Genomic DNA, 13,516 nt, shown 5'->3' on the forward strand with positions numbered 1-13,516 from the left:
TACTGCAGAGTAATATTTGCATAAAGATAGTTTTCTAGAAACTTTTTCACTGTTCCTAAAACGTATTTTTGATGGCTTGACGCCCAAAGGTTCCTAAAATCTCAAATCGCCCGCTAATTTTAGCAAAATTTTCAATTGAATTCCTATCCCTACTAACACTTACTTGCAACTCTTGTAAATTGTGCAGTAGTATCGTACGTGTGTCGGACTAACATTCCATTCCTTTCTTGATGCTATTTACGTTCAGGCATTGCATATCAATATAAAACTTGGGAAAACATTGAAGGATAATTTGTTACTCCCAGGTATTATCATCTATCAATTCTCTGTGCAATTTCAGCTAGTCCCGATCAGTAACAGAGTTACAAGCTCAGCGAAGGAATTCATGATTTTAGACAGAACGATGTGAAGAGACTTCAGCTCGCAACAAAACAAACAACGTTCAAGTCACACACAATGAAAATTAGAATAATCATCAACACAACATAATAATTAATCCTGCTCACCATATGTGCTTCCCGATGGCTGTTATGGTTATAAGGTTGCTGCGTATGAGCACTTGCAGTCACGCTACCATCGCTAAACCAAGCGAACGTGCACAGATTGAATATTCCCGGGCTCCATTTGATAGCGCAAAATTCACAAATCACCTACGGAAATCTTGCATTCCTCACGCTGCTCACGTAACCATCTGTGGCTTGCACCAAAAATTAGCCGACTCTTTCCCTTTGCCCCGACCAAGCAAACAGTTCACCCACTACAGTAATCCAGCTCACTCCGATTTACGCCGTTCGCCGTGCTCGACTAAAAAAAAATCACTTGTGCTGTGATAATTAGATGTAATAGGAGTACGCTTGTCAGATCGCATTTCTCTAATCACACATGCACGTACGACTCGTGCGTTCGCGTATTCGCAATATGGCACTAAATACGCTCTTGCCGGCGAACTGGCTGTGTGTCGTCGCTGTGCTTGTTTGCTTAGTGATTGCAGGACGCTTTCTAATTAAATGTAATATAATACTTTGTGGTAATTTGGCGTGGGTGGAGCGGGGCGAATAATAATGATTGCCAGGCACGAATAGGCACCGCGCGCGTAGCATGTTACAAGTGGTGAGAGGTGGCAATTATGATTCAATAACTGTTTGCTCCTGATAAGAAGATTAGCATCTTTATTTTTATTGACGTTCAACGGATCGTTGGGGGGAAGGGTGGAGGAAGGTCTAACATAGAATGACGGTTGACAAGCCAATCAGTTGATTATGTTTGTTTTGTGTTTTTGGATTTGTTATGATTTTATTGCGTCATTCGGAGATAGCTAATTCATACATGGCCCTTGGCGCGGCCCGGTTCTTTACTACTCTGAAGTAGTTAAGATAATATGTTTGATAAGCAATATAAACATGATATTAATGAAATAATAAGCATTCATTTAGGATGTCAATTTTATTGCAACGCAGAATAATCAGCAAATGCATGTTAATTTTTTGCTGTTACACGGCTCTTATGTTTTTAAACGCAATGGTTAACAGTAAATACAGGAAACATTTCTTCCTTCCTTCTAGTGACGTATGGAAAATAAAGAATTGACAAGGAGAATAGAACCTAGCATATGCGGATAATTAGTAATAAAAAAATAGGATTTACCCAAAAGGAAAACTAACCTTGTATCTGGTATTGAAGTGCTGGGTAGTCTGCAAGTGAAAATATTTGGCTTAAATTAAGTCAGGCTGAAGTTGCATTATTATTAATAATCTTCATTCAACAACTTTTCCCATAGAAGTGTACAGGTTGAAATTCAATTAATTTGAATGGATGGATGGAGTTTTGAGACTTTTTAAAAATGGCAACATATGACATATTAGTTTTCGATATTCTACTACACTGATGTAGTCGGTGATTGCCCCCATCAAACTTGGGTATAATCAGTTTAGTTTATTTCTTTTTAACGCTACACCGGTGTAGCACCAATCAAAACGGAAACGCTATTAGTGCATGCTCAAATGCCGAACAAACTAATATACGCAATGCATTTTTCTTTCCACACTCTTAAAAATATGGTTACTCCAAAAATAGAGTGCATTTAGGCAAGGTTCCAAACGGGTAACGGTTCGATACAGATCGAATCGACTCCAATATTCACTCTATTGCAGACCCCCACCGTCACATTCGAGCATCACACTTATCGAGATTGTATATAAATTGCTCTTTCCGTAGTCGGACATGCTTTCAAACCAGACCCCGATGGCAGGCAACGCATTAGCAGTGTCCCAAGCAAGCCGCCTGCTGGTCGCTGCAGTGACTAGTGCCAACATGTTTTGGTTCAGAATATCGACGTAATTGCCAAACGCGCGAGCTCTGGTGAAGTGAACTGGTGCATACTATCTGTAAAACCAAGAAGCACAATGTGCAGTCTACATCGGAACGTGTCAAACGCATCCTTCTGATGGACAGAGTCCAGGTCGACACCAGTGAATGTAGTTTCTGTGCCAGTTTATCGTCCCGCTCTTGTATTGTAGAATGTGTATGGCTGTGCACTGAAAGGGTCCTACTGAGGCACGGGGATGTATCAGATCGAAACACATTAAGAGACTTTTGTCTCTCTATTATAAGTCGTCCATTGCATGTCAATAGATGGATAATGATGATCCCCTGATGCTGCACCGTACGCCCCCTTGATGATAATACTCTAAAATCTGGCCCTATGAACCCGTTTTCTGCAGTACAACTCAGACCGTCCGTAACCAACGGCAGCTCTATTCGGGCTCTTCATATATTAAGTGCAAGTGACGGTGGATCAAAACTGCATACAAAGCATCTCCAAATGATGTGGAAATTACGGGACATCCTCTCACTCCGGCCGGTCAATCTGTGCATAGGTACTGCCTAAGTCTACTTGCCGCCGCAACCGTAGTGTGAGTGGTTCTTTCCCGCCGAGCTGGCTATTTGGCAAGTTTTTCTTTCCTCTCTCTCTGTGGATCATCAATTATTCGAAACATGTTGACCCGACCAGACTCGTCACCGCCACCCAGACTGCTACCCAAGCGAGCCAGAAAACCGAAGCTTTCCTATCACGACAGTAGCCAACAAAGCAACGATCTACATCATATTGTCGACAGAGATAATTGACCGATAGACAGCTGTTAAATCTCTGCTTTATTGATTTCCCCAGCCGACTAACGACTAACGACTGGTCTTGTTCTTCAATTAAGCTTGTAAGTTTTGGCAGGCACTGCAATGTGTACTGGGAATTAAAATCTGATATGGAGCTAATAATTACAGTGATGATTAGAGCGACAGAAAGAACAATGTGCTAGCACTTGTGATGCCGAGATTTATATCTTCACTTGATAGGATGTATGGTGACTGACTAGAGGAATGCTTGCCTATTTGAAAAGTATCGTCACTTGAGTTTGACGCAGGAGGTATTTCAGAATTTTGAAACAAACTGGACTCTTTGTTTCGAACTAGACTGCAGTGTTCGAACTGAAAATCAACTTATTCCTAAAACTCAATATCTAATACATAAGATTCTAAACAGCGACGTGTTGATACCCTGATTTGTGGCTAACAGGGTAAGAAAAGATTTATTCGAACCTCTATCAGGAAGTATTTATGTCAAAAATATAGAAACATTAAGATGCTAGTTTAAATTCCATCTAATGCTTGTCGCCAACCTCGCAGTCTTCGAAGGGTCCGCAGGTCGTCCTCTGTCTGGTCGATCCACCGTGCTCGCTGTGTACGCTGTGTACGCCCTCAAGAACCATCTTCACCGGGTCGTCGTCCGACATTCTTACGACGTGTCCAGCTCACAACGTCCTACTTTTGCGGTATGCGCGATGGATGGTTCTTCCAGCAGCTGATGCATCTCATGGTTCATTTGCCTGCGCCACGTTCCGTCTTCCATCTACACGCCACCATAGATGGTACGCAACACCTTTCGTTCGAAAACTCCAAAGACGCGTTGGTCCTCCACGAGCATAGTCCAGGTCTCGTGGCCGTAGAGGACCACCGGTCTAACCAGCGTCTTGTAGATAATCAACTTCGTGCGGCGGCGAATTTTGTTCGATTGGAGCGTCCTCCGGAGTCCAAAGTAGGCACGATTTCCCGCCAACATCCGTCTCTGAATTTCTCTGCTGGTTTTTTGCATGGTTTCTCGAAATAACACGGATTTTTTGTACGGTTTCTCGAAATAACACGGATTTTTTTTTTTGCACGGTTTATCATTATCGGATTTTTTCGCACGGTTTTTTTCACAGGATAGTGGTATCATTGAACTGGTATATCGAAATAGGTATTTTATACATAAAAATTGTGTTTTTTTGCAAAACCGTGCAAAAAAATCCGTACAAAAAGTGCGTGCAAAAACAGAATCCGGTGTACTAAAGGCCATCATTTACTGTATATTTATGAAATCATTTGACGGCGACGAAGGGAGCATCTATTCAGAAGACTGTTCATTAGGGTGCCAATGGCATGTATGGTAAACAGGTGAGCATCAAATTTAATAACCAGACGCACCTCGAAATAAGTATCTTTGCAAAAGTTTAGCTCAATCGAACACAATTAAGACAATTTTCACCCGTGAAAAAACACAAAAGAACCCTTAGAAGATTCAAAGATTGAATTCGAATTTTTGATACAAAATGGCTTACGTCCAAATCTACTGCCACCCTGATTTTTAAAGATAGCCTTTATGGAACTTTAGGATTTGAGTTGATACTGGGGTTTGAAAACGCTGCTTTTAATTTAATTTCTTTGCTAAAGGTCTTAGAAATGCATGGAACAACGGATCTTGTATCCTCTCGTAAAAAAAATTGACGAAAGTCACCTCGCTGGTATTTTTAATTTTTAAACTGAGATTTTCGAAGAAAAATCTAATAAAAAGGTCTTTTTAAAATTGACACAAGTTTTCGACATTTCATTGATTTCTAAAACATACAACATACAAAAAAGCTGAATTTCCACACTCAAGTCCCATCTTATTTCAAGAATTTTCCTTGTACCACAAAGGCATTTTTGCCAACATTACACCAGATCTCGACGCTTCATGACATTGTTTTTCGATTGCGCTCAAATGTTGCGCGGGGACTGTTTACCATAACTTTTGAGGCGTGTCCGGTTTGAAATTTCAGGAAGACCACTAATATTGACACTCTACTGTATATCAAGTATACTGAGGAGTCCATTTTAGGAACTGATTGATGGAGAGTTGAGTACGGTTTGAATTACCAGTCCAAGGACCGTCACAACATGACCACGTTATTCCTTTACCATCAAATTCAGATTGTTCTTCGAATTCATGAAGAACTAACACGTTTACATGCCCGCTCACGAAGTTGAGATCGATGGTGTAGTTATCGATTTGAAGTTGGCATAACTGAATCTACTGAAGGACGAAATTGGCTGTTTCAATAACCCCTTGCTCAAGTTGGCGAAAATTTTGAGTGACCATCGCACCGGGCGAGACTGATTTGCGTCTTCAGCGCCAAGGGTCGTCTGCATAAGTTTGTACCGCGCGTCATGCATGCAGTATTACACTAATTACAAAAAATGGGTCTTTGTAATAATATTTTTTCTCTATTGAAGGGCCGCCAAATATACCAACAAAAGAACGCTCAAATCCGAAGCAAACAGCACCTGGTCCTAGACAATTGAGAAGAAACAAAGAGTTTCCAACGCTTCCAGGAACACGAAAAATCTCATGTGACATGTCATCCAGATATTCAACTTATTCAACTTAGTGCAGGATTGGTTGGACCTAGGTTAGGAATCGGCAACTTTATGATATTACGTAACTCCTCCCGGCATCGATGAGACTTCAATTTTTATGGCACGGGATGAATTCTACGATCTTTGCTACAGCTTTGAAAAGGTGGCCTGCTTTAGTGCCCATGACCACATTTCCGTTCCCCTTGTTCCTATGAAACTGAAAAAAACGTGCGAAAAAAGTTTGCAATAATTTGTGCAATTTTTGTTTCAAATTTGAAGTGTTTGTCTTTTTCGTTGTTTATTCTAGACTAACAGGACCATAGCGTAGTCTTCTGACGCCTTTTGTATAGTCTCAGTTATGCGCCTTTTGTTTTTCTGCTTTGACTTACTTTTTCTGTTCGACTTTCAAACTGTAACTTTGTGTATTCCTGGGAACGATACTCCTATCCTGACTTATTTTATGACATAACCTCACTTATTTTATAAAGCAGATCAAGATTTTAGGGACCACCTAAGGTTGGCGCTCCTGGCGAGGGCCAACCTGGCCAACCACACACTACGGCTGTGCTCCTAGATGATAAGTTATTCAAACAGTTTTGATTCAACTCCTAGAACTGATTCCGCGGTAATTGCATTTATCACCCTTTCTAAATATTGTAAACATTACCGATCATTTCCAAAACGCAGAAAACTGCCTGCCAATGCGGTTATTAAAAGTATCGTAATTTCTTTCCAGTGCAAATGTAGGTATTAAAATGTGACCTGGAGTATCGAATGGCTTGGTTGCAGAAGGATTTTTCATAGTCAATAAATCGTATCCATATCCACAGCGCCAGCATTACGTACCGAGCAAGATTTTCAAGTTCGATTATGGGTCAATCAATTGACAAAAAACTTGAAAAGTATCTGGCAAACAGTAAACATTTAGCCACCGTAATCGTAGTTCGACGTTTAAAAACACCCATAACGGGCGTCCACTTTGCCTTCGTTTCGAGTTAAGGTTGAACTAAGAAATCTTGGAAAAGCTGCCATCTTGGAAAACGAAAAAAGCAGTTTTTTCTTACATCGTTGCAAAAATCTACATGAAAATCAATCCACAGTACCAATGTCCCGAAGACATTGATTCATTATCATGAAGATTTTTCCAACGATATAAAAAGCTGCTTTTTTCGTTTGGCCGCTTCTTGAGGTGTTCTCAGTAGAGCCTTAACAAATGTCCAAAAGCCCTTCAGATATCACCGTAGATTATTCTGGATTGTCACAATGCTACTCATTAATAGTATCCAATTGGTCAGGTAGATCGCTCGTGGTTTCTCCCCCTTTATTAACCAAAACCTATTGAGATTACAAAATGGTTCGTGTGGAACCCTGCATATTGGTGAATACAGACTGCTGCCACGTCCGAATGTAGATCTTTTGCGCAAGGAAAATATATTAGTCCGAAACATGCCTCATGTATCACGGAAAGATGAGAGGTGCTAGTAAATGTACCAGAAGCGTTATCATATATTGCTTTCTCTGGGTAGCCGGCTACCGAGAGTTTGGAATATGTATCGTTTGATGTATTTATTCGTAAATTGCCGATTTAGGAAGTATACAACTTTAGCTCTATGTTGAATGTTGGTTATATTGTATTCATTCGAAAAGTGTTCAAACTGCGAACAAAAATAACAATTTTCAGCTTCACCATTTTTTAGAAATCTGAAAATGAGTTTGCAATAAAATGGAATATTTCATTATTATTTATTCACTGTATCATAATTTTGGATAACTGAAATTGAATCAATATACGCGTGCGATTTTTTATGTTGTTATTTTGGAGTACGGTACGCGACAGGTTTCTTTTCAGTTTCTCTTAAGTGTCTGTTACTAGAATTAAACAGCGTCGGCTAAACGCGTTATTTATTGGGTTGCTATGATAACTACTAAAAATATGTAAATGTAAGAATTAGAGGTTTCAACACTTTCACCAGTAAAAATAACAGTTTTTACTATTAGTGTCATAGTAAATTTGAGGCGGGATAGGAATTGTTGTTCGAGAGCAAGCCTTCAAAAAGTTATTTCGTAACACACGTGAAAGAACAATCAAAGAACAATGGATGACTTTTAGGAAAGTATAAAAATTTATCGATAATTTTAGACCATTTAAAAAAAACAGACAATTCTAGACAATCTAAAACAATTCTTGGTTGTTGTCAATAACTCCAAAGACAACGTTTCGTTCAGCACACCTTTGCCACCTTTCTCACACTTGTATAGCAGCTTGCTGCAATCGAGGTGTTGCGTCGGCAAATTTTTATGCACATTTGAACAATGCGCCTATGTCACATAATATTTTTTTTAATTTCATTATTTTTCGACCTTTGTGGTTCCCACCAAGAACATATTCAGCGTAAATTTTTTTTTTGATTGATCAACTGTTGCGCCTTGGAGGACTTCCGATAGAATAAAATAGTTGGAAGATTTAGTATTGTATTACAGTCCTTCCTATTTTTCTGTCCTCGGCGTCCGAACTTCGATATTTCGATTTCAGTTTTTTATTTATTTTTAAAAACATTCGCACTCTCAATTCCAAAAAATGATGTTTTGAAACCAATAAAGATGAAACATCCTGTACTCAATGAACACAAGTGAATTACGTCATTACCATATATAATAAAATTAACCCTGTAGTAAAAATACTAAAGAATATTTCAAGTACATATTTTATGTACCTAATACCTCCAATTTATTTCATTTACAGATTTTTTCATAACTTTATTTGGAATTATTGACCATACTATAGCTAAAAGAGTTTTTGTTATACGCATTGTAGTATTGCAAACAACTATAAAAGAAGTGTTTATGGTATATTTTGAAAGATTTTGGATTATTGAAAATTAACCTTATATTTCCCAGCCGATTGGTAACGAGCTTAATAATTTCAGATTAATACAATGATCCATCCCATGTGAGCGCATTTCATTGTTGGAAGCCGACATCGATTCAATTCCCAACCTCCGTAAATAGGGTTAACTCGGTGCTCGAACATCTGCTGACTAACTGACTTACGAGAATGATGCTTTACCGATCACTACAAATGAATTCTGTTAAAAGGAGACAATGATGAAGAACTAAATAGTAAACACAACTTTATGATCGCATTCGATGATTCTTCGTGCAATACGATTCAAATCCAATATCAGTGCTACATCTGGTAGAAATAACACTCACACAAATACATTCACCCGACGCCATCTATCGTAATCACAGCCATCTATGTACCTAAAAACCATTCCCGAAATGACACGTAACAAACAAAGTCGCGCCCCAATTACTGGCCATGAATCAATTTCTCCAATGCATGACACCCTCTCTATGTAATTAATTCCCTCTAAGCCTTTATACCGTTGTACGAATTTCCCCAACCCGCAGTGCACAGCAACAAAGTGTACTTACTTGAACCGAGCCGTTCTCGCCAGGCAATTGGATTCGTGACCAGCCCCTGTAGCCCGGGCCAGTAGAGATGTGTCCGGTCCACCAGTGGTCCCGAGTGCGCTTTCAGTGGCGCTCCGTGGCTTTGGGAGAGATACTGGGCCATGTTGGCTGCGGCAGCGACGGCTGCCGTGAAGCGAGGCATTCCACCTATCGAATGGAAAGTGGATCATTTATGGATGATTTATTTACAAAACAATTTCCTGAAATGAATAGGATTTATTCGTGCTCATATCCGCATGGTTGCTGCTTGATGTCGTATTTATCGTATAAGATTTTGTTATGACTCTTCATATCGATTTTGATGTTAGGTGTTTGATTCATCACCAAGATTTTATCGATATTTTATGGAAAATGTAAAGTTCTATGTCGTTAGATTCAGACGACCATAGCGTAGTTGGTGAATCGATTGCCTTGTACGCAGCTCGCCTGGGTTCAATTCGCAAACCGGCACATAGGTTTAGAGACTTTTCTAACCCCAAGCTGAAGAGAACCAGTAAAATCGAAGCTTGGTTTGGCTTAGCAAATATAGCATATAATGCACTAACGTGCTAAGCCAAATCAAGCCTCGATTTCACTGGCTCTCATCAGCTTAAACAGAACATCTTTACATGCAGTACATCACGCTTAACTATAGATGTTTGCTTTCCGTCTTAGGAGTTAGGGTCGATCCTGCGCTAGTTTGGTCTTAGCACTAAGTGTCGGATTGTGATGAGATGAAATCGAAACGAAAATTCCATGCCTAATTTAGTTACAGGTTTTGTTTCTTAGCAGGTTATTTGATAACAAGCCAAAAAAATCGATATTAATACCAAACTGAACCAAATAATAACCTCAACAAAATGATAGCCAGTACTGTTGACCGATGAACGATATGGTAGTCGTCACTATCTTTCTTATGTGGATGTCTACACACTGATATGTATATATTGCGCACTGGTTCGGAGCATCTTGGAGTACACTATGGACGCCATAATTGGCCATTCGCAGGAACCATTTGGAGCACGCTGAAGAACTGAAGAAACTACAGTGGGACGAACCTATCCTTTCGCCGCATAATGATATCTCGCATTTTTATACTACCGCCCTCCCCTTATGCCAAGAAGCGGTTTGCTTTCCTCCCAATTCGCCGTGCAAACGATTTGTTTTCCATTCAATTCAAACGTCAAAACGGCACAATACCAACGCAGCTGGATAAGTCTATGTTGCTAGATTTGCCAACGCTGGAATCGCACCGCACTTTTTGCAAACAATGTTCATTTCCGATACGTTGTCGAACAACATTGACTGTCCCGACCAAGGACGGAAATATGTTCACACCATACAGAAATACTGGTTTGAACCTACCCGCAGCAAAAATCAAGTATAAAGTGTCTGACCACTTAGATAACTCCTCTCCTCCTTCTATAAGGCGAAGCGGTCATAACATTGGTTGCGATATAATTCATCAATTTTAGACCGTAGCCGTTGGAGATTTGTCCAACAACTAGCCAAAAGAATTCTTCCCCTCCGACCTGTGCATTTGCGTTTCCAAAGATGAATATTACGTCATGCTTAGTAATCCTTCGATTACAAGACTACTCAAAGAAGAATAGTAAATCTTCCTTAAGTTCTAATGTATTTTAATTCTGGGCAGCCGGTTACCGAGGGTAGCTTACTTCATTTCTAAATAATGGCAATTTGAACTTTTTTGCCTTTCTCATATAGAAAGGTCATGCAATGACTCTGAAAATCGTCAACCCAACCCAGTTCGTCGAGATGAGCAAATATCTGTATGTATGTAAGTGTGAGTATGTATGTGTGTTTGTATTTTTTGATCTCACTCACTTTTCTCAGAGAAGGCTGATCCAAATTGGTTAGTTTCAAATAAACTGTATAACGCTCCTATAAGCTGCTATTGAATTTTTAGTAGGTTCGGCTTCCGGTCCCGGAGTTACGGGTTTAAGAGTGCGACCACACAGAAAATATAATCTGGTACCACCGTGATATCAAAATGATACAAAACTTATCAAAATGGGTGCAAAACTATTTGGATTTGCCAGTCTAGATTAATAATGTCTAACTAAAGTCGCTTTGACCACATTGGCCACCTACGAAAGTTCTTGATTCCATAAAAGCAGGAACTGAACTGAACTGGGGGTTCTGCTAAAGGAAAATTTAGAAATCGAATTTTTATTTTGGATGCCAAATAACTTTCAAATTCATGAAATGTGTTATTCCCTTTAAACTTCCGATAGATCACCCCTCATTACATCTTCCCTCAGACCTTATACCACCCCTCTCCCTCTTAGCCCCATCATCTTTATACCACCACTTTATCAAAGGACATGCCAAATTAAACTGATGACTGGTTCGTTCGTGGGTTTTTCATCCTCCTCACTCATCCATATGAGATGGCACAGATATGAGAAAGACACAATTTCACTACTAGATAGATTAAAACAGGTTTTATTATTATTTTTATTAGATTTTAGAGGTTTGAACCTTTGGTTCATTCGCTTCTTTTGTCGGGTTAGAAAAATCTGGTTTTGAAAAAAACTCTATGGGGTTGAGAATCGAACCTAGATGAGCTGCGTACAATCGATTTGCCAACTACGCTATGCCCGCCTCTATCGATGTATTGGGTGTGGCGCTCACCGCAAACGCTTTATACATTTTTCCTTACGAAAAACGGCAGGAACTCAATTGTCTCCATTTTTCCTTGTATAAATATGAAATGAGATTTATAAGATTTCAACTACATACTTAAAACAATCTCAAAAAATACAGAATGTTATCATGTTTAATTGAATATAACCTCTAAAATGCCATTGCTCTCAAATTCTATTATATTTTAGCAAATAAATTACTTCACAATAAGAAAACGTGCCAATAGTCCCCATTTACAATTATATAGCGAATATAATGATTACCGTAAACCGGGTGACTTTGATCATCGGGGTGACTTTGATCACTCGAAACTTTTTTCGTAGATCGCTTATTAAACCAGAATAGTCTACCGAATCATTTTAATTTGAAATGATTTTTACTCTAAACTTATAAAATACTGATTTGTTGTACTTTTTGAGTATATTGTTCGGTTTTTGGGTTCAAAAACTATAAAAAACCAAAGTTTGACTTTACCTTATTTTTTACGAAGCTTCGTAAAGTGTCTATTTTTATAAAACAAATAAATCTCAGAGTTGAGCAAGAGTAAAAAAAAAAGCGAGTTTTTATTTTCCTTTAGATTGGGATTTACCAAATATAGTTTTCAGAGTTTATTTTAAATACATTTTTTGTGAAACCAGTTGGCAATTATTTCAAATCATTTTAAGCGAATTTACGCAACATTTCTTTATTGTTCAATATTCCAACGTGGTAAAATGGATGGAACTTTTTGTACATTGATAAAGCACTGAAATAAAACAATTTTAACAGTTTGGACAGTTGGACAGTTAACAGTTGGACACAAATTATACGAATTTTTGTTACACGAATTTAACAGTACATTGAAATACTTTATATAATACCAATTAACATCTATTTAACAATGAGTATCTTCCCAGAATTAGTTTAAACAAACATTTGAATGAAAAACATTGACATCAATAACTTAATGTGGGTGATCGTGCAGGTTATCAAAGTCACCCCGGAATACGAAAACGGACATCAACTTGAAATCATTTTTGGGTAAATAGCTGTAAGCGGACAATTTTAGGTAAAACCATCCAATCTTATTCTCCATACATCAGTACATGGTTTAAAAATATTAAACTTGAAAAAAAAATTGTTGCGTCTAAAAATATTTAATGATTACTTCGAAAAGTGATCAATGTCACCCCGATTTACGGTATGTATAATGAAAATAACGAATAGAATAGACAATATACCACGAAACGGAGCCGGTAAGGATCACTTACAATAATGTGAGAATCCCTTGTAATAACTGCCAATAATCATGTCATGTTATGTAGAACCTGCTCCTGGTAAAATTCTTACATTAATGCAAAAAATTCAAAGTACTATGGTTTGATACAATCTTTTTCATTTTATCAAATTATATAGCTCAGCATTTTTTGCAGGAGTGATCGAACATTCAAGGCAAGTGCTTCTGCTTTATGTGAATATATTAAAAAAGAGAAAATAATAATAGAAGCCAGTATAATACGGAAACACGGAAGGCGGATAAGAAATGGCTCGAAAACATTGGGCAGAGAAATGCAATACTATTTTGTTGCAAATTTGTTTAGCGGTATCGCCCAGGTTGGTAAGGGTGCTAGGCTCGAATTCAACTAGTAGAATGGATATTTTTTTCCTTTCCCGCAATTACTTGTTCAATACTCAATCTGTTTCT

General features: G+C 38.5%; 1 protein-coding gene across 1 annotated transcript in view; it reads right to left on the bottom strand.

Moving 5' to 3' along the window:
- The window catches only part of LOC131680551 (uncharacterized), a 186,944-nt gene that overhangs the window by 135,796 nt on the left and 37,632 nt on the right, over positions 1–13,516 (bottom strand). The window contains exon 3 of the mRNA XM_058961265.1: positions 9,148–9,333. Coding sequence (XP_058817248.1) covers positions 9,148–9,333 — 186 coding nt within the window. The remainder of the gene's footprint in view (positions 1–9,147; positions 9,334–13,516) is intronic.

The sequence above is a fragment of the Topomyia yanbarensis genome, chromosome 2 (assembly GCF_030247195.1).
Source record: "Topomyia yanbarensis strain Yona2022 chromosome 2, ASM3024719v1, whole genome shotgun sequence".
Taxonomy (NCBI): domain Eukaryota; kingdom Metazoa; phylum Arthropoda; class Insecta; order Diptera; family Culicidae; genus Topomyia; species Topomyia yanbarensis.